The sequence below is a fragment of the Poecilia mexicana genome, unplaced genomic scaffold (assembly GCF_051168715.1).
Source record: "Poecilia mexicana isolate PSO_F unplaced genomic scaffold, ASM5116871v1 scaffold_3, whole genome shotgun sequence".
Taxonomy (NCBI): Eukaryota; Metazoa; Chordata; class Actinopteri; order Cyprinodontiformes; family Poeciliidae; genus Poecilia; species Poecilia mexicana.
In genome coordinates, this window is record NW_028263372.1 from 34,447,487 (window position 1) to 34,474,683 (window position 27,197).

Consider the following 27,197-nt stretch of genomic DNA (forward strand, 5'->3'; position numbering starts at 1 on the left):
AATGTTGGAGATTAATCTCAGAATGTCAGTTTTTTCAAGCAAATTTTTGGCATTTTAAACTAAAATTAAAAACAAAAATTCTTTTTGAAAATTTCATTTTTTTCTAGGAAATCAGAATTTTTCTCCCCCCCCCCAAAAAAGTATTTCTCCTGATGCACATTCAGAACCTGGCAACAGGTCAGGACCAGTTGCTAGGCAACAGGCAGGAGTTGCTAGGTAACGACGCAGCTGATTTGTGATGCTGCATTCCAAATGTTTTTGAAAGGGCTCATATTCCAGACACCAAAAAACATTAATTTATTACCAAAAACTGGCTTTTTTTTTTGGGGGGGGGGTAATTTTTTTGGTGTTTTTAGAAGCAGTTAAGACACAAATTGAAGTCCAAAAATGTGGAAAATTTAAAATGTTGGGTATTTTCCAAAAGGCACTGTTGATTTGCATCAAAAATACCATTACTTCACACTAAATCTGAATTTTAATATTTATTAAATTGCTAAAATACAGAAATGTTTTTACAAATTGAAAATAAAAAAGAACCAGATTGTCATCATCTCTGACGAAGCATGATGACCTTTTGATCCAACACAGAAACAGACAACTCTTAAGAAAACAAAACATCTTTTTCCACATTTTTCATGAGTAAAACATTCAGTTTTTGCTGAATGCGAACGCAGACAGCTTGGAGGACGGATCCAGGGACGACAACTTCTTCCTGGCGTTACTTTCATCACTCTCCACTGCTTCGTTTTCTGCTCTCTTTCTTTTCTTCACGTCTGCAGTTTCTCCACTTTGTCCTTTCGCCCTTTCTGTCCACAACTGGAACAGAAGACACCAAGACGCTCACGTTAATTGCAGTTCGGGACAAGAACCCAGAGATTGCTGCTCATCGTCCAACGCGGGCGGCGAACACCTGCACGGCGATGACTAACGCCGCACACGGACACTCAGGCGTGCGGCTGGAAATTGCATCCTGTCATGTTTAATCACTATTGACAGGCGGCGTCTCTCTTCCCCCTCGTGATTTTATTTTTTCTCTCTCCTCTCAGAGACAAAAGGAAGCGTTTTCCTAGACGTAATAGATCTGGGATGAATCATCAGGCCGCTGAGTGGAGACACACAGACACACAGACACACAGACACACACACACACACACACCTCCAGCAGCTGCCGTTAACAGTAACAAACCAGTGTGACATGAAAAGCAGTGGATTGTTGCTAATCTGACCTCAGAGTCACAGATGTCATCATCAAACATCAAATGTCGTTTTTTTTACTTCTTGTTTGATTTTCAATAAAACTTTCAGTTAAAACTTAATTTTACGATGAATTCAGATTTTAATTTTAAATTTTAAACATTTCCCTGATAAAATAAAAAGTTAAATAAAAGTAAAAGAAGCTGATTTTGTTTCGACCAGCCATAACAGTAAAAGTGTGAAATTGTGTAAGTAAGTAAGTAAGTAAGTAAGTAAGTAAGTATGTATGGATGGATGGATGGATGGATGGATGGATGGATGGATGGATGGATGGATGGATAAATAGATCAGGAATAAAGTCTAGAATTAAAATATTTTTCGACAGTCATCCAGATCTGGAATTGAAACCAGATTATATAGTTTTCCAGACAAAAGCATAGAAACCTGGAAAATACACCAGAAATAAAAATGAGGATTTGGTACTTATGGCCGTAAAATACAGTAAATATAATAAAGTTTTAAAGCAAATGTAATTTATTTGACTTCCAGACTTTCTGAGGATCTTTCTTGTTTTTATCAGTTTCTTTAAACCAGATAAATTTGTTAAGGTTTGTAGAATAACAGTGCACTGCTGCTCTGGGCGCCCCCTGCTGGTCAAGGGGATCCAATGCAAGTGTCTGGTTATTTTTTTGCATCAGTAAATTTAAAGTATCCAAATCCAAGAAACCCCTAAAATACAAAATGGCAGATAAAAAGAAATGTTGTCTCCTCTCCTGAATGTCAACCAGCTGAAAGCATCATCACAGGATCATCGGGTTCCCAGGCAACGACCCTCCTCATCCTCCTCTCCACCTCCTCTTCGCTTTCTGTTCTGAATGATCCCGTTTCCGCTAACAGACATGATGTATGCAGGGTCAGGAACAGGAAGATGAAAAGGTGAAGTGACTCATTTGTGACACAGCTGCCCTCGTTTTTCCACCTTACTGACCGACGGCGACACCGTCCAAAAAACTCAACATTTGAATGAATTTATTGTTGAAATAAATTCCTTTCCAAAATAAATTTGGAAATGGCAATTTTGGCCGCTGCTTCATCATATATAAATGCTTTAATCTTTTAATAATCATGATATTCACTTTCTTTTGAACCCTTAGCTGTCATGATGACAGTAACGTACAAGTCAAAGTTAAAATACTTTGACTTGCATGTAAGCATGTTGAGGGTGGCACTTAAAGAGTTAATAGTAAAAAGAAAGAAACTTAATTTGAAAGCAGATGCAGGTGCAACTTAGTAAAAACTTTGTGGCCAATAATGAGTCAGCATGCTTCGTTAGCATTATAGCTAGAATTAGCATTTTAGTTAATTGTAATAAAATAGCCAAGTTTAGCATAATGAATGAAGTGAGTTAATGTTAGCGATAGCCCACATGCTACTGGCAACATTTTAGCTAACCTTAGCTAATTATAGTTTGAGTCACTAAAGCAGGGAGCTGCTTTTTGTTCTCCAGATAACAGAAATCACTGATGCCATATAAAACCATCCAGAAACGAAGTAACCCCATATCATGACACCAACCCCACCATGCTTTCCCTGTTAGGAATATTTATCTCCCCCTGCTGGACAGCAGCGCAGGTGTTGAGGTTACGGATGAATTGAATTAATATTTTTGTACCAGTCTCTCGTCTGCTGACAGCGTCCTGAATCGTCCCATCGCCTCTTTGATGACGTCCGTCTCGTCCAGATCCGGATTATCGGCGATTATGATCTTCCGGTTCTCATCCAGCCACAGCTGGAAGCCTGTTTTTGGCCTGAAGACAAAGAGAGTTTCTTAATTTAGTTTTTTAAACGCAGAAGTTTCACTAATCGGCTCTTCTTTTTATATATTCCACCTCTTATTCTCTGTGTTTTCTGCAGGTGGCGCTGCAGTGTCAGGCTGTTTCTGCAGATCTGCGGCCGGCTCCGCGGCCTCCAGAGTTTTCTTATTGGCCGTCTTGTTGCTGGAGATCTGCAGCAAAGTTGACTGAGCCTGTCGGAGAAAAGCACAAGAAATAAGAATTGAAGACCGTCTGTTTTGCTGAAACAGATCAAAACTGTCATAACTTCTGTTTAAAGTCCTAAAAACCACTAAAGTATGATCCATATTATTTAATTAGATAGATATGTCAACAAGTCGTAGATATTTATTTTAAAGATGATGATGTCACCTTTGGGCAACTTGTAACGATTAATCGATTCTTTTATTTATTGATTAATCTGATAAATAATTGAATAAAAACGCTTATTAAACAATATTAGAAAAAGATTAATAAATTGATCAGTAATCGATTAATCGTGATTAATCCGATTAATCGTTTCAGCCGTAGTTACCTTGGCTTTGGTTCTGGGAGCCAGTGGCTTGAGGACGGGGCCTTTGCTGGGTTTCCCTGCTGACCCGCTGAGCGGAGCCAACTTCCTGCTGGACCTCATGTTGTCCAGGATGTTTGACACTCGAGCTTGTCCAGACGAAGACGTCGGCTTGCCAGAATCAGCGACCTGAAAGCGTCAGATTTAACCCACAGTTTAACATTTACACTATAAAACATAACCTGGTGTAGAAACGTGCTGCGGTTCTCACCTTGAACGGGTTTGATCTTCCAACTCGACCAACTGGACCAGAAAGAAGCAAAGATTCAGGAACGTTGACAGACGGATAAACAGACAGATAGATGATAAATGGATGGATGAATAAATCGATGGATGGATAAATTAACATATAAATGGGTAAAGATATATTTTTTAGTTTTCATGATGCAATGCAGATGTAAAACTTTGATAAGTTGCTCAATAAACTGATTTATTTTTAATTTTAACCAAAGAGTTTTACTTCACCATGTCTGAAGTTAGCAAACAGTGACGACACGCTGGTGGTCGCCTGCATCCTGGACTCACCTGGCGTCAGCGACGGCTTCGCGGGCAAACCCGACTCTTTAGCGAAAGGATTCAAACCTGAGAAGCAAAACGGGACCTTCAGCTGGACTCATCCACGTTTGGGAAAAACTAAGAGGAAAGGAGGTGAAAACTCACGTCTTTTGGTTTCTTCTGTCTCCATTTCCCTTCCATCCTCTTCCTCCTCACACTCTTCTTCATCCTCCTCCTGCTGCTCGTCGTTCTGCCTCGTGTTGTAAGGTTCAGTCTGCCGATACCTGGCCAAATAAAGTTAAAGGACATTTAACGATATGGAAAATAAACAGACTGGGAACATTTGTTCAATTCCACATTATAAACCATTTAATCTAGAGCTGCAGCTAACGATTATTTGATTAATCGATTGTTCTGGCGATTAATCGGATTAAAAAAATTGCCACATTCTGCAAATTTTTCATTTAACTTTTTACATTATATTAAAATACATTAAAAGATGCAAATTAGGAAATAGTTAAATTAATTTTTAACTATGAAAATAAACATTCTGTTGCCTAAAATGCTATAAAGTTTTAGTTTAATTACTGCTGTCAATAAGTTGTTCATTCAGCAAAAGGCCTTTTAATTTTAGTGGACGGTTATTTTAATAATCGATTAATCGTTTCTGCCTTAGGGAGCGATGTGTTCCGATTTACCCCGAGGTCCGTCTGTCGCTGGAGAACTCCGGCTCCTCTTCAGGTTCCTCGTCTTCCTGCAGCTGGGTCGACTTCTCCAGCGCAATCTCGTTGAGCCGCTGCGCCAGGTTCATCCGCCTGGATCGGGACGCGTACCGGATCGCCAGAGTCACCACGTTCTGGGTCATCAGCTCCGCCAGCTCCACGCAGCGAAACTCCCGCTCCAGCTTACAGGACAACTGGAACAAACAAAGGTGACCCGTCACGCTTCCTTGAACCGGTTGGGTCGATACAAAATGATAAGACTGAAGACTTATCATCCAAGTTTTAGCAGAAAGAGAGAAAAATGATAAATCATGCAAATAGAAATTATTGAGCTTGTTTTAATTAACTGATTTATTGCTTGTTGCTGTTTAAATTATTCTGGTTTTCATTTCTGTTACTCTTGTTCTGTCCCCTTTCTGTCCAAACTAACCAAAAGTGGAGGAGCTCAGCTCGGGTTGCTAGGTAACGGGCAGAATTCCCCTGAGGTTGCTAGGTAACGGGCAGAGTTCCCCTGGGGTTGCTAGGTAACAGGGCTGGGCTGGGGTTACTAGGTGAAAGGTCAGTGCCTGCTGATTTTTAGAAAGGTTTTTAAAATGGCTCATTTTAAAAACGTATTAAAGACTTATTGCTGAAAAGCACCTGGATGGTTTTTTAAAGTGTTTTGTTTTTTAGAAGAAGTCAAAACAGCATAAAAATGTGTATTTTAGAGTAATGTTAAGGTTCATGTTCCCTCTTACAGCAAACATCTTCATGAGAAGCTCCTGCTGCTCCTTGTCCGACTGCGTCTGCGCAGCCTCGTCGACTTCGTAGCCGCTGGAGGACAGGAAGCTGAAGTGATTATGGAAGAGGACGGAGCGCCAGTACTGCTCCTGGAAACAAAGTGGAGGATGGAAAATTCAGGAATTACTTCCTGAAACCGTTCTACTGCAACAACCAAGCATGCCTCAGAAACAAAATGAGACGAGGAGTGAAGCTGTTTGCCGACGTGTGTTGGGCTTTTGGGTTCACCTCCATTTGTCCCTTTTCTGTGCTGGTCTGACACAGCGGCAGCTTAAACGGCAGGATGGCGACAGCCGGCCGAGGCAGAGTGGGAGGATACCGGGAGCCTTTGCACGGGATACACCTGAATGCATTCAAATAAAAATAAATCAACTTGACGTCAAAATTTAAACTGGAAACAAGAACTGCTAAAACGGTTGGAACATGGAACAGTTTTATTACTGCAAATAAGTTAAAGCAAGGTTGTTAAAACTGTGGCGCGGGGGCCGTTTGCTGCCACTGACTGATTTTTTTGGCGGCCCAAGACTCCAATTCAAGGCAATAAAAACTGGAACCAGAGGTTATGGAAGAGGATTGGTGCCAATGAGAATTAAAATACAATCTGAATTCTTCTCATAATTTTGATTTTTTTCCCCCCTTAAGAATAAAGTCACAATTCAGATAAAAGTAAAAGTTTTGAGAAAAAACATCATAATTCAGAGGAAAAAAGCACAAATTCTGACGTGAAGGTCAGAAATCTGACAAAAAATTAAGAATTAGGATTTTAAAACATAAAATTAAGGGAAAAAAGCCAGAATCTTTTTTTCATGTGACCCTAATCTTCCATTGATGTTTGATTATAGGAGACTTGATTTTGAATGTGACAAAATTTTTTAATCAATAAGTAGAATAATCAATAACTAAAATAATTGCTGGTTGAAGCCCTGGTATAGACTTGAACATACTTTTGAGTTGCCTGAATTTGCTCTTTAAAACATACTTTTTAAAACACTGATCTTATGTAATATCCTGATATTTTGAGATATTTTCATTGTCTGTAAACCATAATAAAATTTACAAGAAAAAAGTTTTTAATGTTTTACTCCATAGGTAATGAATCTAAAAGAGTTTAACTCTTTGAAAGGAGTGAAAAAAACCTTTTTGGGATATTCTAATATTTTGAGATGCAAAATCTTTTCTCTCAGCAGTAACATGTAAAAGCTTCTTCCACTTTACACACTGCGGCTGTCTGCGGCTCACCTGAGCTGCTGGGGGTTCTCATGCGCCCCGACCACCCAGTAGTGATCCGATTTGCTCTTGCAGGTTTCTCTGGTGTTGCAAACCGGCGTCCAGGTGTTGCCCAGCGCGCGGTTCAGCATCCGCACCAGGCCGTTTGAATCCACGTAGCACGCCGTGCCTGAAAACACGAGAAACCGGCTCTGAAAACAAACTTCTCATTCAGACGTGAGGAACTTCGTCCGGGTTCTGACCTTCGGCGGTGAATCCAGCCCAGCAGAGGTACGACTTGGGGGAGAGGGGCAGCGGTTCGCCGCTCATCAGCTGCCTCTTTCTGCGACCAAACTGCAGCAGCTGAACGCCGAGAGCTTGTTCTCCGTCGAAACCCGTCGCTGAGGGCGTGAAGCAAAAAAGAACATGAGCATCCATACAATTCAAGGGCGGCCATTTTGAAAACCTGTTCATCTTAGAGGTAACAGTTGATAGCCATCAAAACCCACAGAGGAGGTGGATAACGAAGGAAGGTAAAAAAAAACCTGGCCATTTTCAGATCTGTAACATACTGAGCTCACCTGTCTCCATGACAACTGCTAGACACCATTTATATGCAAACAGGATCAGAAATGAAGCTAAGAAAAGGCTTTTCCCGTCCTACCATCACAAACACGGACATGTGGAGTTTGCCAGATACTTCCAGGATGTTAATTAGGAGCTGCAAACTTTAGTCAGACAAGACGTAAACTGAGATTTTCAACAACAAAGATGTTAGGTACGGCTGAAGACGTGTGATGCTGTGGGCCTGTTTTCTTCCAAAGCCTCTACGAACATTGTAGAGCAAACTTGGGGCTGCAACTATGATCAACTTTGTAATCAATTCTTCTGAATATTAACTGATTAATCATAAAAAAATTGGCACATTGTTCAGATTTTTTATTTAATCTTTTTATACATTAGAAATATGTTAAAATATGCAAACTATTTTTTAAATAAGGAAATAAATGTTTTATTGACTAAAACACAACAATTTATTATCCAATTAATCGTCAGATTAATCGATCACTAAAATGGGATAACAGCATTCCTTTATTGAAAGCCTCATCATTTGTAGGAAAGGATTCATCTGCAGCTAAAAATTACTGTAAATTATTCTGTGTTTTTTTTTTTCATTAATAATTGGTGCTTGATAGGAGATTAATTTTACTGAATTTGAATCAGGTGAGTTTTAAAAAATATATAAAATAATAATAACTTTTGGCAAAAAATGACTTGGCCATTATTTTAGGAAGGTGACAATATATTATTCTCTCAGCAAATTGCCTTTTGCAAATTGCTCTAGTTAACGATTAACCAATTACTAAATTAATTGATTAATTCAATAATCGATTAATCACTATTAATCATGTCAGCCCTGCATCAAATTTGAAATATGAGGACATTTTAAATACAAAACCTGCAAAAGAAGTGAACTCAGGACAGTTCTTGAGTGTCCTGAGTTCCTATTTATTTGCCTGGATAGGATAATATTCAGGCAAATAAACACAGAAATGATTAAAATCAACTCTGTTCTGCAGAAAGGTCCAGCCTGTGGCTTTGTTTGGCCTGAGGGAAACCTCCGTGTTGGAGTGAGTTTGTTTCGTACCTCGGTGGTAAACCACCAGCAGCTGCTCCCCGTGGCCGGCCATGCACACCACCGGCCCCGGCAGGCTGCAGATCTCCCTCTGGACGCCGCCGACGGAGAACAGCCGCAGCAGCAGCGCGCTGGTGGCGACGGCCGCCCAGCCCTGACCCAGACACAGCGCCTTCACGTCCTCGCCCTGCGGCAGGTCCACCATCCACTCCTTATTGGTGTCCCAGCTGGAGAAGTGGAGGCACTGCAGCTTACTGGGAGCAAACAGGAGAAGTTAGAGACGTTCACTGGAACTGGAGGAAGCCATCGATGCATATGACTGCAGAGGACAGCAACCTAGCAACAATCTATTGAGAAACTTGCACAGCAGCAGTTTCAGGTTTCACCACTGTGCCTCTTAACTGCTCAAAAAAAAAAACCGGTGTGGAGTGAAAACTGGAAACCAGTTTTTCAGATATTTAAAACAAAAAAGCTCTAATTATCGATATCAACTCCTATGAAATACTTTTATCGCGACACGTTTTTCAGCCGCATCGTCCAATCCAGCCTCACCTGGCGAGGTCGTCGGTGCTTGGGCAGGCCAGCAGCACGGCCTCCTGGGAAAGGTCGGCCATGGTGTGACCCAGGGAGTTGGTGAGGTGCATGGCGTGGTGCACGGCGGTGTCGTGAAACTCCACGTCGATGGCGTTGTCCTGCTCATCGTTGTAGCCTCGCACTATCCCCACAGAGTTCCACATCTGGACAGTTTAGGGAGCATGAGGGAGGAAACCCACAGCGGGAAAATGGAGGCGTGAGTCCGGGCGTCCTACCATGAAGCGGTGAGTGAGGTGAGCTGGCGTGGATCCGGGCTGAAAGGCCTTCTGGGGAGGAGTCGGCACCGGGCCGTCGTAGACGGGGCGCAGCGGCGCCGCCGCCGCCGCCGGGGCCACTGAGCTGCCGGCGTCGTCATCATCATCCTCCCCAAACTTATCTTGACCGAGTTTAAGGGATCCTGTGTCTGAAATTAGAGCATAAGAACAAAAAACTTCAAATTTAACAGACACTCCCAGAAATACACACTTCAGACACATCAACGCTGAAACAGCAACAGGTTCTGAAACTCATTTACAATTTAATGTGTTGCATTTAAAAGCACTGTGATTAAAGATACAGAAAGCAGCCAATTCTGTTCACTGCGCTGAACACAGAGAATCTGGTACTTTCCAGACTGTTCCAAAAATTCAAACAACCTGTTTGACTTTGTCTGTTGACATGCAACTTCTAAAGACCAGAACGCAGATCAGTTTCTGAAACTTGCAGGTTAATTTTCCCCCTTAGGAATTTGAGCAATCTGCACCAGTTAGGTTCTGGGAATGTTCAGAAAAGTTGAAAAATGCACGATCCAGAATGTAGTATGCAAGTACTTCAAAGTAGCCTGCACATTCTAAAGAGTAGCACACAAATCCTAAAGTGTATTGTAAACTCCTGAAAAGCAGCTTAAAGTTCTAAAAAGTAGCACACAAAATAAAAAATGTAGTATTTTAAGTTCTTTTTAAACTTTTTAAAAAGTTGTGATCAAGTTCTGAAAAGTGGCATAAAATGTCAACAAAGCAGGGGGAAGTTTTAGAAAGTAGCATGTGGGCTATAAAAGTAACGTAAAAATCTAAAAGGTAGAATACAACCTCTAAAAACTAGCATCTAAAATTAGTGTGCAAGCTCTAAAAAACAGCGTAAAAGTTCTGCTTAGTGGAATACAAATTCTAGAGAGTGCCATATAAGTTGTAGAAAGTAGTGTCAAAGTTCTAGAAAGTAACATACAAGTTTTATAATGTTATTTTTAATTACCAAATGTTAACCTGCAGTTTTTGGACAAAAACATGAAATTCAGGGGCTGTAACCAGTAAATTAAACACAAGCTGAACGTTTGGAGCCTGACAGTTTTCTGTGGAAACACGGATATTACTGGAGTGTAGTTTGTAATTCCTGAAATGTGTCCAGATCGTAACACGTCAGTTTCAGAATGTAACGTGAAAGTTCCAGGTAAGTTAGACTTAAATACTGGAATAAAACGTGAACGGGAAGTTAAAACATTTGTTCCCGTCTTACAGTTGCATCTCAGAGTCGTGTTTTCTGTTCTTGTAGCTAAACGGCAGGTTCAGAAAACACCTGAAATGATGCAACTCTTCCTCACCCAGCGAGTTCTCATCGTCCAGGATGGCGCCTCTGTTCCTCACTCGACCCGTGGACGCGATCAGGAAGTCGTCATCGTCCTCATCCTCCGCCGCCGCCGCCTTCTTTACTGGTGAATTGGCGTCACTGAGTCCTTCATCCATCAGTCTGTCATCATCCTCGTCAAACAGGTCGTCGTAGCCTTTAGCAGGTTTCGCAGCTGGAGCCTGAAGTCAAAACAGAAATTATATGTAGTGATTCTGTTGGACGGAAATTAATCTCATCGCCTTCAATTAACTGGTGGAACAAACTGAGCAAAGCAGGAGCCCAATAGATTTGGCTAAAAAAGAAAAGAAAAAAAAATCAAAACAAAAATATATTAAAACAAAATTAAAAAGAACTGAAAAAGAAAAGGATATAAAATACTGTGCAGTTATCAAGAATAACACCCTAAATCCAAAAGAACCTGCAGAGTAGGATATTAGGACAACTTTTAAAAATGTACAAATGTGCATTAAAAAAATACTTTTAGTAAAAATAAAACTGTGCAAACAAAAGAGATGTGCAAAAACCAGCAGAAATATTATCTAAAATAACTGTAACTGCAAATACCATCAGAAATGTCATATAAAATGAGTAAAACTGCACAAATACATTTAAAAAAATTTAGGGAGAGCTTGCTGCTTGGTGAGGGAGACAGCAGTGAGTGTTAGAGTGGAGGTGGAAGCTGGCGGTACCGTGGTGGAGCCGGTACCGGAGGTGCCGAGTCCGTCCAGCAGGCCCAGGCAGCCCTCTGTGTCCGTGTAGGCGATCTGGCTGCCGGACGGATGCCAGGCCAAGCTGCACACCGTGAATCCTTTCTCATGCTTCTGCCTGCAGGAAACACATTTCACCTGTAAGAACGACGACGATAAACACGGTTCCTAAGAGATCCGACTCTGGGCCGCACCGTTCCACCACCAGCCGGCTGTTCACGTCCCAGATCGTCAGCAAACCTCCGACGGCGCCGGCTGCAAGGAAGCGGCCGCAAGGGGACCAGGCCGCCACGTTCACGGGCTGCAGAGAGAGAAAGAAACTTTATTTATGAGGAATAAAAAACCTCTAGAACGCTTCTTCACAGCTGAACCAGAGTTTCCATTCAGACACTTTTCCCAACGTGAAATTCAAGCACGTTTCAAGCACTTTCAAGGTAAGTTTTCAAACTTTTCCAGCATCACTTTGGAGAAAAAAACAATACAAACAACAGTTTCATTTCACTATTGCATGATATCAATTATTAGTAGTTCTAACATCTTGTGATAGCATCTATATTTGAAATGTCTCCATCTGATTAGTTTGAAAATAAAACACTAATTTAACTAAATCTCTTAATTTCAATAACTTAATGTAAAATCCGATTTTTAAATTCGAAATATTTGCACAAGAAACTAAAACAGTTTATAGGATTTTGTTTTCTAGCATTTAGCAAATAGAGATAATTTTAGTGAGTCTAACTGACCGAAAACAAGAATATTTAATCTGATTTAACTTGAGACAGCGAGAAGGAAATAATTTATCTTTTTATTAGGTGTACACTACAAAAACACTAAATCTTAAGTATTATTTAATTTCTAACGTGGGAAAAATTTTGTTATAATTAAAATAATCTGCTAATAGAACTAGAACTTTTTTAATCAATATTAAGGAATTATTGTCTTAAAACTAAATTTTTTTTAAGCTATACACTGCAAAAACAAAATCTTACCAACTATTTCTGTGGTTTCTAGTGCAAATGTCTTAGTTCACTTTAAATGAGACAAAACTAACTGACAAGCAACTTTTCAGCAAGACAATACCTTAATTTAAGTCAGTAATTGTCTAATATTGATTAATAAAACAATTCTAGTTGCCATGGAATTATTTCAATTATAAAAACATTTTTCCAGTATTAAGGAATTATTTAAAAAGTTATCTGAAATTATTTTTAAATTATGTAAAAGCTGCTACATATTGTTAAAGTTATTTGTAAGTTAGTTTTGTTTTATTTCAAGTGCACCAAGACATTTGCACTATAAACTAGACCAAAACACTCGGTAAGGTTTTTTTTTTTTTGCAGTGTATTAAAATATCTAGTTTTAACTGTAAATAATGTTTTTCCAAATTTAGACTTTTAATCATTTGGTTTTATTACAAAACTCTGCAGTTTGAATATCGAGCACTTTCCAAAAACAGCAAACTGGAATGCGATCATTTTTTACAGTGCAGTAGTTTTGCTCTCACCTGTGTGAGCAGCTCATCGGACAGCGAGCCGACCTGATCCCAGGATCCCCGCTCGTACAGGTGAACTCTGGTTTCCACTGGAACAGCTAAAAGCTAACATCGAAACGTTTTTCAGACGATTTGTGCTTTTAATGCGCCCGCTCAGCGAACCCCGGCTGACCGACCTTCCCAGCTGCAGGCTGGAACGCCAAGCGGCACAGAGACGCCGCGTTGCTGACGTCGTTCGTTTTCTGTAGCAGCGGCCAGCTGGTCACCCGAGTCTGAGAGGAGAAAGGAAAATTACGATTTCAAAAACAATAGGATAAAAACTGAACAAATGGGGTCCACAACTAAAATTAGACCTGTCAATAAACAATCAATCAATCAATAACATGATAATTAAAGCATGATTTATTGTTTTTCTCATTTCTCTCTGGATGATAAAAGGTTTTCGGTCTGGTGTTTTGGTCTCAAATGAACCTTTTTGTTTACAGAAACTCCATGATTAATTTTATTTGTTGTTTTGTTTCTTTATTCTGGATATATAAAATGTTTCCCATTTCCAGTGTTAAATGTTCATTAGAATTTAAAGTTTATTGATAAATACAAATGCATTATTGTGCCATTACCACTAATTACTGGAAAATGATCTCACAACAACAATATCATCGTTTAGCTCAATAACTTCTGGGATAAATTAAAGCTAGATTTATTCCAATTCAAAAGAATACAAACTGCCTCAAACCCCAGAAGATTTTCAGACTTTTTATTTTTAATCAGGGTAAAATTATTACAGACCAATTATAACCTTAGAATTGAAAATGTTGGCACCAAGTATTCAATACCCAGACTCTGTTTTTAATGATTTTAGGAAACTTACTTTTCAACAAAATGACCTAAATTTCATTTTTATTGCTCAAATTATACAAAGAATGTTTCATTACTTTCAGCAGAAACATTTCCGTCTTTTAATGAGGCTCTACAATAATTTATACGTCAATGAATATTTTTTATATTTTACTCTTTTACTTAAAGTATCCAACCTAGTTTATTGTTGAATAGCATAAAAAGTCACTACTTTGTTTCTTTGTTATTTTTTTATTGGACTCCAAACCCCTGGTGTTTTTCCGACCCATGACACAAAACGTTTGTTGACCCGGGCTGATGGGAATCAGACGTACCTGATCCTCGATGTTCCACACGACGACCGAGCCGTCGCAGCTGGAAGACGCCTGGCAGAGACCAGACGGCGCAAACGGATTAATAGTTTATCATCTTTACCCGTCAGACACACAAATTAGTTCAGAATATGGCTCTAGATGCATGTCGAAATAGATAAATTTTATTTAATTAAGTGAAATTACTTCCTAATTTGATCTCCAAAACATTTACGCTGCAAAAACACACGATTTTACCAAGTATTTTTGTAGCAGGATATAGAAGTTTGTTTTTAGTAAATAATTAATTAAAATGTATTTAAAAATGACTGGTTCAATTGGCAGATTGTTTCTCCTACAAAAAAACATTTTAAAAGTCTTATTTCAGGTCTACAATAACATAATAAAATACTGAAATAAACATTGCGAAAAAGTTTAATTATTTAATCTTATTATTCCTGGTAATATAAGAAAATGTTTTTAAAAATGATAAATTATTTGTACTATTATTATTGATAAATGTACTGAAATAAAAATCAGCAAATAAATTAAATCAACATTATAATTCTGAGTAATATAAAAAAACACTTGAAAAAATAATTATAATTTATTTGCACCATTTCTATTAATAAATGTACTAAAATAAAATATAGCAAATAAATGTAATAATTATCATGAAAATAAGAAAACATGCAGCTAATGTCTGAGTAAAAATCTAATAGAGAAAATAGTTCTGTTTGTTTCTTACCAAGTATTCATCTTTAGGGTCAAAGGTCACACTGAGGACGGGCGCTTCGTGACCCCGCAGTGTTTTCTGCTGGCTGCTGTCTGACACCTCCACCACCTTCACCATGAAGTCACTGAGAAAAAAAAACAGGAGAATAATAAAAACTTCATGACGTCACAGTGAGACGAAACAGGAAAAATAATCCGGACTTCCTCCTCTGGCGGCGGCGAAGCCAGAATTTAAGGAATCGATAACACAACAGGCCTCATTAGCCAGAAAACAGCAACATCGATGCAGCTTCATGTCCTGAGCTTCTATTGTTGTGATCAAGCTGCTCAAAACGAATCAATTCATGCAGGAAACGCACATCCTGCTCCAATCACAGCCAATCAACCCGAAGAGGCGCGCTCTGTCTGCCAGGTGGGTTTCAGCTGCAGCAGAAACGTGAAATCAAATCACAGCAGAGCAGACAGACGGATTCACAAAGTGAAACCGACATGTGGAAAAACCTCTGGAGCATGAAAAAATATTTTTGAAGGTTTCTCATGTCCATAATTTTAAATTCTCTTTATAAAAAGGGAAAACTCGTTTTTATTTTTGAAATTTGATTAGGGGTGCAAGTTGTCAATGAATTAATTTAAAGATGGCTAATCTTAGCCATCACCATTTCTAACAATTTGAAGAATTTGAATGTATAGGAGTTACAATAGCATACAATAAAGGATTTTTGAATTTGAAACGATCAAAAAAAAGAGTAATTGATAAGCTGCCATTTTGTTAAAACCTGAGTTTTCTGTTGTCAATATGGCCGATATTTCCATAACATATAGAGGCCATATCATTTAAATTTTACCACTATTTGTGTCAGCTGTACTAAATAGCGACTGAATACATGTGATTTTGTCACATCATTAAATATTAGAGGAACTTCTTAAGTAGTTGAATAGAAAAATAAAATATGTTAAACACTGACTTAATTCCTCAGAGATAATAATATAAACATATTACCTGCAGTTGTTCCTGTAGGAACAATAAAACTTCGCTAGATTAAGCGCTTGTGCGTGTGAGGACTGAGGCGAACGAAGATGACTGTGGCAAATGATACAAGTTTTACGTGTGTGGGGTCGGTTGGGCCCCATTTCTAAACATAAGGGTTAATTCACCACAGCCCTAAAAATCATGTCTTTTTCCATTTTTCTGGGTAATTACAGTTTTCTGTCACCTCAGCCTCGTCTTCGTAGCGCTTCAGTAACTTTTTAATCGAAAAGTTGGCGCTGTTTTGTCGTGTAGCTCAGCTGAATTAGCGCCATTAAGGTGAAAACTTAATAGTGAGTATTTATGTTTCAAAACAGAACAGCATAAAGTACATTTTTCATCCCACATCGGACTCGGGACCGTTTGTCTTTTTCGGTCCATCAAAGATGGCCGCCGTCTTTGATTTCTGTATCATCAACTCCCAGGATGACCAGCGGCGCCCTCTGCTGGATGGCGGACAAACTACAACACTGAACGAAAATCTAAAACGGACATTAGTTAATACTTTTGATCTAATAAACGATTGTTTATTAGTAGTTTTGATGGTGTAATGAAACTAAATTTGGACTTTTGTGCCATAGTTCCAGAAAGTAAAAGATTATTATCCCCATAGAGTCAAATAAATTATGAAAATTTGGTCCCCAGTTGATAAATAAATGAAAAAAATACTTCTTATCCAATACAACAAAAATAATTGGTATGCAATTTAAGCAAATGGAACTTCTTAAACCAGAACTCATATCAGTTTATTTCTAACACTAACTGGAGAAGTAGCCAGTTGTTTGGAAACAAAACATTCATAATAAAATTAGTCATTATCCCTTGGTCATTTCTGGTCTCAGTCACCTGGATCCGGCGGCGACTCTGGTGCCGCTGCGGTTGAAGGTGACGTGAGTGGCATTGGTGGTGAACCGCGTCAGGATGCCATCTGGATCACCGTCGGGAAACGTGTGGATCTGCACCGTGTTGCTGGAGCTCGCCGTCACCAACTTGCCTTTCTGTGGGGAAACAAAGGACAAAAGTTTTCCACAATCACACACTCCAATTTATCAGTTTTGACAAGAACCTGAAGGCTGCAATCTGATAGAAGAGGCGAACCTTGAGTGCGAGGGAGTAAGCCTTTTCCCCAACGGTGATGAACTTTGGATCGTCATCATCCAGGCTTTCCCAAATCCGAACATCGCCGTCGTTTCCACATGTTACAATATACCTGGAGAAAAGTTTTTAAATAAAAAAGATCACATATTTTTCTTTATGACATTTTTGAATCTAACAGTTTGTGGATGAATTGCAGTATTAAAATTTGCTCAATTTTTAAACTTTCCCCCCATAAATAACCATTAAGTCTAACTTTTTTTTCTCTTTCCAATTCTTTTAATTTAATTCTGTCCTTAAATGACATTAAGGCTCTAAATTAAATGCATAATTTGTCATTTTTAAGCACACATTTCAATGTGTTTTTTATAGGATAGAAAAATGAAAAAACTGCCCCTTTTACTCTTACTGCCATAAATAAAATTCAAAACAGTTAGCTTTTATATATATGTATTAAAAAACTATGGTAACAGCCGTGCAGAAATACAGTGAAACTTATGTATGTAAAAGGGAAGGGCATGAAAACCTTTTGCAAAGACAACAACACATGCACGAGATATTTTGGATTTTTTAAATGTATTTTCTGAAATGTTACCATGCTACAGCTTTTCTGTTTGGTGCCAGAAATGAAGTTCTCTCTTAAAGAAAACAAATTTTGTAATTTAGCTCCCTGATAGCAAGGTTTGTTATTCCTCCCACTTTGAAATAAATTTTAAAAATTCTTAATTATTATTATTATTATTATTATTATTATTATTTTGTCATCAGTTCTTTTGGATTCCAAATGCTGGGATCCAAGAACAACCTACATTATCCATTTTAAATTTTCCGTTTGATTTTTTTTTGCAAATCTGTGGACTGTGAGGGGATTTGACGGCGCACATGTCCAGCAGAAAACGAGTCCAGCATCTAAACTGGTCCAAGTCATAGTATTTGTTGTTTTAATTTGCTCATATTTACAGAAAATGGTTAAACTTACCTCCCTGTGTCATCGAAGCAGACCTCAGTGTGTCCCTCCGAGTGGCCGTAGCGCATCGGCTTCCTTTCGCAGGGCATTTTAACAAACCAGACTGAACACACAAATAAAAGAAATTACTAAAATATAAACATAAATACGTTACACAACTGTAACAACTCTGTACAACACTATTATGCTAGCTGTCAATGCTATTTCTGAGTTCAGCTAACGCAGCGAAGCTAACGTTGAGTTTAAAATATATTTTTCACGGTTAAAACTTCTTTAAGCTGAACGGTGAGGTCCACAAACGGCAGACATTGAACTCAAACTACTTAAAGCTGTTATCCTGACAGCTTAAACAAGGTTTAAAACAGAAGTTAGCAAAAGCGCTCTCACCTACCTCCAATGGAACTCCCGCGCTGAATTAAAAACAAGGAAGCCTTGCGTCACAACTCCCGCCGGCTACGTAATGACGTAACAACGTAAGACCCTCCCACCAAAGGGGAGGGTTTTCGTTGATATTCTGGATTTTGATTTTCTAATTAGTTTTTTTAAAATAGGTTAATCAGATGTTTTTTGTAATCAGAATTTTGTTAATTTTATTGCTTTCTTTTCAGACTAACTTCCGGCGAAAACTTTTTATTATGTTATTAAACAGAAACTCAAACATTTTTAAAGTTGATTTAAACTCAATGAAACATTGAATTTAACTCCAGAGTTGATAAAAACGACATTTTCTCAGAAATATATGAAACATTTATCTTTTTTTAAATTATATTGACGTTGTTGTTTAATTTTCTATGTTTCTGTTTTTATTAATGCATTCATAGAGAAAAATTAACACTTATTAAACACATATTTATGATAGATAAATAAATCTTGATATGGGAATAAGAAATGCAGTTAATTTACTGAAAATTAATACAGTTATTATATATTTAGAATTTAGGCATACAAAACAGAATATTTATTTATTTAGGTAGTGTGGTTTTAATTGAGAACTGAATTTCAATCTTTCCAGTATTTCCAAACTTAAAGATGGCTCATAAAAATGCAAAAATAAAAATAAAGCACATGATTTTTGTGTTAACATTTCTATTTAAATATTACATTCTGCTAACTATATTTGTACATGAAAAACTTGATGGATTTTTTTTTTTTTTTACAAAATAAATCTTAAACCCTGCTTGTTGTCTGACTCCAACACAAAGTTTTGATTGATAAATCAAAAATATAAAGAGTAAATTGTCATTATTTCCACATGGATTTCAAATCCATCATGCATCTGGAAATAAATATCAGTTTTGAAATGTGAAAAATTGATTCCGGATCATACAAGGTATCATTAATATTTCATGTAGCGGTTCTGGAAAATCAATACAAAAGACTCCTCAGTGTTCAAGACCATGCTGGCCGAAAAAGAAAGACTTCTTCATTTCAAGATCATTTATTTATCTCATTACAACAAAGTACAACCTAAAACAGTAACGTTTTACGAGCTTTACTATTTTCCCTTAAATATGTATTAGTTTCTGTAAACAAATAAGCGATTTATACTTTCCTAATGCGTGTACATAATCTTAAAAAGATGAAAGAGTGACATCTAGTGGCATAAATTTCTCTTTCAGGCATTATGCTGCCGTTTGGAAATTATTCTGGACCACCAAGTTTTTGAAAACCCCCTGGTCGATATTTTGTTACATTGTTTGGTCACGACAAAAAAAAAAAAGAAAATAGAGATCCAAGATGGTGGAACGTAACACCGAACAGTTCCTAAATGAAGCTGAATATTGATATGTTGAGTGTTTCGGACAAGATTTGTTCGTAAGTATTAGTTAATGGTGAAAATAATAATTATCTTTGTTTTGTGTTAAGGTGGTGTGAATAATTTACACATTTAAGTCATTTATGAAAATGTTTTTTTTATTATTATTTGATCTCACAATAAAGATGGCTAATTTTGTTCGTTAGCTAAAAGCATAAGAGCCATTAGCAGGATTATTGTTTCATGTATCCTAACTCTATTTCATATAGAAACTTTTTATTGGGTAGACTTTTTTATTGAATAAATTAAGAAATTTTAAAGGTATTAATTGTTTTGACTTTTGTGTAAAAAGACAGTATAAACAGCTTAAAGTCTGCCCTTAATACAGAGGAACATCTGACAAATGAATAGAGAATAAATAGTAGTTTTAGTGTTTTGATTTAATGGATTGAGGTTCTGCAAATATTTAGATAAACATCACACTAATTACCACTTCATTATGTTTTTCCTAAAACACCTGTAAAAATTCAGAAGCACAGATACCTCAAAGTACACCAACAAAGTACTTTTATTTATTTTTTACCTTACAAGTTTGGCAAAATATGATCACTTCTATGAGCTTTAGTAGTTTTATAAGAGGAAAAAAATCAATGCTAATTTTTTAGAAAATTGGTTAATTTTCTACCACTGACCATCTGAAGAGTGATTATAAGTTGAGTTAATTACTAATTGATGCATCAGGTAAACTATCCAATCTTTATCCATAAATGATGGAAATAGAGCACTCTTTTAAATAAAAAGGGATATTAAAATCCCTTGAGGTCATTTTTCTACTTGACTCATGCATTCACAAAAAAACTGAATCCCATCAAAAAGCAAATCTTTCATGCCCTTATCTTTCAATTTGCTCTGCCATTTAGAGCCGTCCTTTGCAAAGGAGGGTGGAAAATTTGTTTCTTTGTTGTATTTTTGCAGCTAGGTGCTTCAAAGTAACATTTTCCATATCATTAGATTGTCTAAAGATGACAGCAGAAACAAAAACAAAGCATGATTCAAGCTGCTGAACCTAAAACGCTCCATAGATGAGAGAATCCTGAGAAACAATAACAGCACAGAGACGGTATAAAGGATTTTTATTGGTTTGTTTATCAGTGAGGTGAATATGCTCAAAAATAAAACTGTTAATACTGTAAAAATACAACTGTGTGTAAACCAAAGCTGCTAAACATGTTTCAGTACATGAGGTTTAAGTTATGGCGCCATCTTGTGGCCGAAAGGCAGAATTACATTTGATTTTATTCCTAAATTCTTCCCAATAGAATCAGATGATCTACAAATTAACACCTTTTATTATTTTTGTTTAACAGTTAAATGCTAACAGAATGTTTTTGCACTATTTTTATGACAATCTGCTCAAGTAAAAATGGAGGAATGACGCCATTTCCTGGGGGCTATGGGAGGAAATCTGTTTGAGATACAAACAGTTTTAGACAGACTGGGATCATGAATATTGGGCATCAAGATAATAAAAGCCTGCCACAGTCTAGAAAACAAACTATCCATGTGAAACAACCGCAACTTGTCCCTTACCTGGAGATATAACTGTCCAAATGATCAAAAATGCCCAACAATTACCTGTTGCGACAAGGGAAGTTTGAGCAGAAAGGAGTGATGAAAGGTGCAGTAGAATAAGGCATAAGGTGTGATTTTGGGGGAAATGTTACAACATTTAGGGTCGGGTACATTGTTATACTAAAGTATTCATTACCCCTGAACTTTTTAACACAAACACGAAGTAGAGAACAAGTGGAAAAAAGGATGCATGGTTTTCAAGATTGAAAATCTGAACCTTTTTGCTTTTAATTAGTTTCAAATCTTCCAAGTGTTTTCTTGAATGCAAAATATTTGGTACACAGTATTTTTCTTGTAGTAGCCCTTTTTTCCTCTTTATTTTAATGTGATAGTAAGAAGGAGAAGCTAATGCTAGCGCTAATGTCAGTTCAAATCAACCCTTAAAAGACTGCAACTGTCGGGTACTAATTTAATTTGGGGATTATATTTTACATGTTATATAATGGCCATATGGTTTTTATATTTATATCTTGTTCTCTACTGTCCGTGTTTTGTTTTGTACTCATTTTAAATAATTATCCAGAGGGGAAAAAAGGGAAAGCACGTGAGACGAGAGAAACGGAGACAGTCTCCTCCCACTTCAAAATAAGAGCATGAATAGAACTACATGAAAAAAATCCCAACAGTCGATAAACAAAAACTTTAAAACAGTTGCTTAAATTTATTCAGCTGAAAGTTTACCAAACAAACAGGTAAATTGGGGTTTTGGAATTGATCCATAAAAAATAATTTGGGAGAAAGTAAGTGCGCTAAATGTTTTCAAAGTTCCCAAACTTAGCGAGTTTGACGAAAAATTAGCTCTGCTATTGTGGCCACCATTGATGTTTAATATAAATTGATGGTGGCCACCATGTTGAATACAAATAAACACTAGGGTTTTTAAAAGATATTTTTTGGTAGAAAAAAAAGTTGAAAACCATGTAGCTTATTCTTTACACTTTATGATTAAACACTATTTTACATAAAATACATTATTATGAAGTCTGTGAAACAGTAAAGTTATGAATGCTTTTGCAATGTGCTTCAGTTTATTAAAGTGGCTATTTTGGTGCTTATATTTACAAAATCAATAATTTATTAGGGCAGCTGTACAGTAGCTTTTTCGTTAAATTATTATAGAGCCAATTTTTGTTTGAAATGGTAATAAAATTGTACCACAGAAAGGACTTAAATTGGGGATGCAAGTTATCGAATAATTAGTTAATCTGAAGTTGATTGACTAATCAATTGATAAGCGGCCATTTTTGTAAAAGTCTTAGTTTTCTCTTGTATAACAATGGCAGACCATCTTTGCATTATATAAAAGGCAACATTTTCATATGCTGATTTAAAGAAAACAAAACAAAAACATCTTTTTACTGTAACATTATGTTTTGTCACCTGTATTAAATATAAATGAATAAACATAATATTGTGGTTCTCTCACATTATTAAACTTAGACATATTTATAAAATATTACCAAACATGAACCTCTTCAGTTGCTGAAAACTTAAAGAGGTTGCCAAGTGTTTACATTTCTAAACAGAACAGCATAAAGTGCATTTTTCATCCTACACCGGACTCTGGACTGTTCTGATTTGCCTGCCTTCTTTGTTTCTGTATCAACGGCTCCTTAACTATGACCAGTGGCGCCCTCTGCTGGATGGCGGCCAAACTACAACACTGAAATAAGATCTAAGCGGATTAATTGATTAGAACTAGTTTGAATCTAATAAATCAACAATTAATCATAAGTAGATTAGTTGTTAGCATCCTAACTTGTAGCTTCCTCCTCGTCAGTGCAGATCCTGCGTGTTAGCTGCTGTGGGCATCGACGCGGCACAGGCCCCGTCACACTTGATGTGGTACTGTCTGAGGTATTCCCTGAGCTGAGGCGGCAGCGGCAGCCCCTCCACGCCCTGGTAGGTGGTGCAGCTGCAGATCACCGCCCTGCACAGGTGCTGCAGAGGGAAAGGGAAGGTCCTGGGCAGTGGCCTGGAGAGCAGCGGCTCAAAGAAGAGGCAGGTGGCCGGGTCGCTGTAGTGCCTCAGCAGGCCCGTCACACTGGCATCCCGGTACATGCACGGGTCGCGCACGTCGAAGCTGAATCGCTTGCCATTCTGCTCGATGCGCGCATGCAGGGAGCGGCTGTAGCGGCGGAAGCTGACGGAGAACAGGAACTCGTCCTGGGCGGAGTCCCGCAGGAGAAACGTCCCTTCCGGTTGGCCCTCCAGGAGCTCCTCAGCCTCGAAGCGGTTCAGCACGCCCCAGTAGCACGGGTTGTTGTTGATCTGGAGCAGATCGGGGACCAGGATGTAGTCAGTGTTGCCACAGGCGCCATCCGGTCTGCCGTGAAGGCAGGATGGGTCCCAGTCTTCCAGCGGCGCGGGCGAGCAGCAGATGTCCTCCCAGGAAAGTGGCGTCTGCGGCGGCGAAGTGGAAGACGACACGCGGGACTTCAGCGGCGTCTCCATGTCCTTCAGCGAACCAGGATTAGCCACCTGGTTTTTAATAAGGTGCCAACATTTGGCCAGTTCAGACTTGGGAGAGAACGGACATTTGTCCTGCATGAGTTCTGAGACGTGGATCTTCCTTTTGGACCAGAACAGTACAGAGAAGGGGCGAGACAAGCCGGGCGGGTGGTGGTAATGGTGGTGGTGGTGATGGCGTAGAGGGAGACACTGACCCACGGCATCCTGAAACTTCTGCCTCAGAGACCGCCGGTGGAGCGCCTTCCGGCACACGCCGTCCACGTCTCCAGCCATCAGTGAGTCACCCAGAGCGCTGCAGCTGCACTTCCGCTCTCTGCGCCGCCGGGAACAGGAAGTGGACCGCATGCCGAGCTCTTCGGAACCGTCCGCCTCCGACCCGCCGGGACTGGATCCATTGCGGGAGCTCCGGGAACGCTTCTTCCCCCGCCAGATGTAGCTGTCGGCGCTCCAGCTGCGGAGGCCAGATTTGGGTCGAGTGTCCGCTCCCCGAGGCTTCTTCTCCGACATGGCCGCTCTCTGTTCTCCTCCTGTAAAACATCAGGAAGAGATGTTTTACAGAAACATATATATATATATATATATATATATATATATATATATATATATATGTCAAAAGAAATAATAAAGCTAATAAGTGTGGCCTTTGTTTTATGAAAGGCCACACTTATCAGCTTTCATAAAACAAATTTCACTAAGTTTGACTTGGCTTTCAGTTGATCTTAAAACATTTTTGCACATTTTTGTATTTAAATTTGCGTCTCAACTACTTCCAAAAACAGCACCTGTCCTTGCAAAAGCCGACTTAGCCTTTTTTTGGGGGGGGGGCAGTAAATTTATGTTTTTCAAAAACCTCAACAATTGGGCACTGCTGTTACCTAGTAACGCCAGGGAAGCCCAGCCCCGTTACCTAGCAACCCAAGTGGAGCTCCAGAATGTTTGATCAGCTGGTTTTACTGCTGTTCAATGGCTCCTAGAAAAGACAAGTGTTTTGTTGACTTGCCATCTAGAAACCATTGGCTGCATTCTTGTTGGTTGTGCAGGAGGCTCCACTTCTGTTTTTCAATGATGCACAGTTGTATAATTGTGCATTTGTTTGCAGTATAGCCATATCCTAAGTTGTTCAAGGAAGCATAGGTCACCTTTTAGTATTCAATGTATCCCGCAGGCCAGCCGTCATTAAAATAGGAGAGACAGGAAAACTTGCCCTTTAGTTCAAATTAATGTCAACACTTCAAAAGTCAGAACAAACTGCTACAAAAACGGCAACTTTTTAAAGATCCTAGCAGTTGATCATCCAAATTTCAACACATTTATGGCTAGGTTTCAACACTTAACCACACTACCAGTGGATTAGCAGAAGTGTACTACTGTATAGAAAAAATCTTATGAAGCTTGCTCTTGTTTTAAGCTCATATTCGCTTATTTCATATAGAAAATCACAAAAGAATCAGAGCAGAAGCTAGCATGCTAATGGACTCACTACCTCAGTTAAAATTTATGATTCAACAATTAGACTGGACAATTGGCTTCCAATGGAATTTGGAAAACCACACCTGAACCAAAAGTAACACAAATTATTTCTCAAAAAAGTATCTTATTAATCCCCAAGAGTTTTCTGAAAATATTCTAGCCTAACTTTTTGGAACGTTTGTGTACGTTTATCTCAGCATTTTAGAAAAGAATGTCCTACCAACAACCAGATATGATGCAATATCAGGTTTGAGGTTTCCAGACCTGAATAAAACCATGAACTTTGTAATCTCTTGGATGCCTAATTTTTACTTTTGAGTAAAACTATGCTTTAGTAGTTTTACTTTTACTTGAGTATAATTTTGGGGTACTTTACTCACCTCAACTTAATATTTGGTTATTCACAGTCTTAATAAAATTTCCAAGCTGTAGAAAGATAAAAGTTGTTTAAACCTGTTTATAAATGATTATTATAAGCAAATGGAGGTTTAAATAAAATAAGATGGTTTTCTTACCTCCTACAAAGTATCAGCAGCAGAAGTAAACGTCCATGTTAGCCTGAGCCTTTCTGTCCTCTAACAGACGGCCGCCTGCTCTGCTTCCTATATAATAATAATGCCGAGTCCCCGGAGGGAGCAGCAGTTTCCTCTCCAGCAGTCTGAATGAATGGGCAGAGCGGGGCGGGGTGGGAGGACTGGTGTCAGGTTAATGGGAGCAGAGCATCCACCACTCAGTCCCACTTCCACTTTTACACACAAAAAACTGGAATTAAGATAAAAGAGAAGCAGAGCAGCCAGAAAGTGCTTCAAAGTGAATTATTTCTGCTTGTTTGAGTTGTTTCAACTTCATTAGAGCTTTGAAACATCAAAGTGCATTTCTTGAGGAGCTTTAAATCTGTTTAAGCATGACTGTGGAGCAAAAACAGATTGATCCTGAAGATTAACCGCGGCTTCTTTGCTCGAATTAATGATTGAGCTCAGCACAGGAAACGACAAAGCTTCGATTATTGACCCAACGACCTTCCAGTCTTTCCTGGTTTAAACTTCCAGAAAGTGCAGCTGAACGAAGTCATCAGTCAACATGAGGTCATGCAGGCACTCCTTTGAGCTCTGAGGATTTTGGAGGATGTATAATTCATGATTCATATCAGACAAATATTATTACTCCCAGTGGTTTTTGGGGTGTTCTTGGATATGCTTCAATGAACTCCTTCTGCTGGAGTCATCAATAAACTCCTATCATCAAACACAATATAGTGACACTCAGCTTCCTCTTAGCTGAATATTTAATGCTGTTCACATTAATACTCCGACCGACAGAATGATGGATGCCACTCGCTCTGGAAAAGAAGCAAATCAATTTATTCGACTGCAAACTCTTGGGATGCGCGTTGCAAAAAGTGAACTCCAAAAAGTCGTGCTTAAAAGGATCATGTTAACTCCACCATTGGTTAATAAGGGAAAGACAAAACGATGAGGATTAAACAGCAAAGTTTTTGGAAAAGTCCCGTAGTGCAAAAGTGGACTTCATTTAAAAAATATGTACACAAAGACAAAAGAACAAACATCAGAAGACATTTTACATTGTTTTACCAAACGAAATCAGATTTTTGTGTTGAAATAGTTTCTAAAGATAGCCAAGTTGAGCAAAAAAAAAAAAAAACTGCAGACAAACCTGTTCCCTTCTTTGCCTGTGGGGGCGCTGCACTAAGAAACATTGAAGGAAATGACACAAAAATCTCAGAAAAATACACTGAGTTTCTTCATGAAATGTAAAGAAATGTGGAGCAGCATCAGATTTTAGCGCCTGTAGGATTTCTGTTTTATCTTTGACAAAAGATGACGAACCATTTCTCCCACTAGCGCTAGGCTAATGCGTTTGTTTTGGTTCTATTTACTCAGAATGCTCTGCGCTACAGTCCACTTCCTGCTTTTGGAGCGGTCCCGGTGTCCGCTTGGCGATCACGTGTGCATTCAAACCGAACCAGATTTCACTTCAGCCGAACTGAGACCGAGGTTTGGAGGCGGACCAGAGCTAGCTTTTTTGTTCCACATCAATGTTTGA

General features: G+C 38.5%; 2 protein-coding genes across 3 annotated transcripts; both read right to left on the reverse strand.

The window, feature by feature from the left end:
• Positions 1–469: 469 nt before the first annotated feature.
• Positions 470–18,276, reverse strand: wdhd1 (WD repeat and HMG-box DNA binding protein 1). Of its 2 annotated transcripts, none has more exons than XM_088004477.1 (26): positions 18,195–18,276; positions 17,816–17,906; positions 16,840–16,951; positions 16,588–16,739; positions 14,728–14,839; positions 14,004–14,054; positions 13,008–13,103; positions 12,844–12,936; positions 11,534–11,640; positions 11,322–11,457; positions 10,607–10,811; positions 9,246–9,433; positions 8,989–9,173; positions 8,449–8,690; positions 7,064–7,201; positions 6,834–6,990; positions 5,823–5,937; positions 5,552–5,683; positions 4,791–5,008; positions 4,258–4,376; positions 4,123–4,179; positions 3,809–3,840; positions 3,562–3,726; positions 3,084–3,220; positions 2,867–3,002; positions 470–816 (listed from the first exon to the last, which is right to left on the reverse strand). In XM_088004477.1, the coding sequence occupies exons 2-26, from the start codon at positions 17,890–17,892 to the stop codon at positions 649–651; spliced, it is 3,330 nt and encodes a 1,109-aa protein (XP_087860603.1). In that variant the 5' UTR covers positions 17,893–17,906; positions 18,195–18,276; the 3' UTR covers positions 470–648. The 2 variants fall into 2 exon arrangements, with proteins under 2 accessions (XP_087860603.1, XP_087860604.1); XM_088004478.1 differs by having other exon boundaries at positions 18,191–18,244.
• A 2,399-nt stretch (positions 18,277–20,675) lies between these two features.
• On the reverse strand, positions 20,676–24,170 carry socs4 (suppressor of cytokine signaling 4). Its single transcript, XM_014977969.2, has one exon. It carries the CDS (start codon positions 24,168–24,170, stop codon positions 22,968–22,970), a length of 1,203 nt encoding a protein of 400 aa, XP_014833455.2. The 3' UTR covers positions 20,676–22,967.
• Between the last annotated feature and the right edge of the window lie 3,027 nt (positions 24,171–27,197).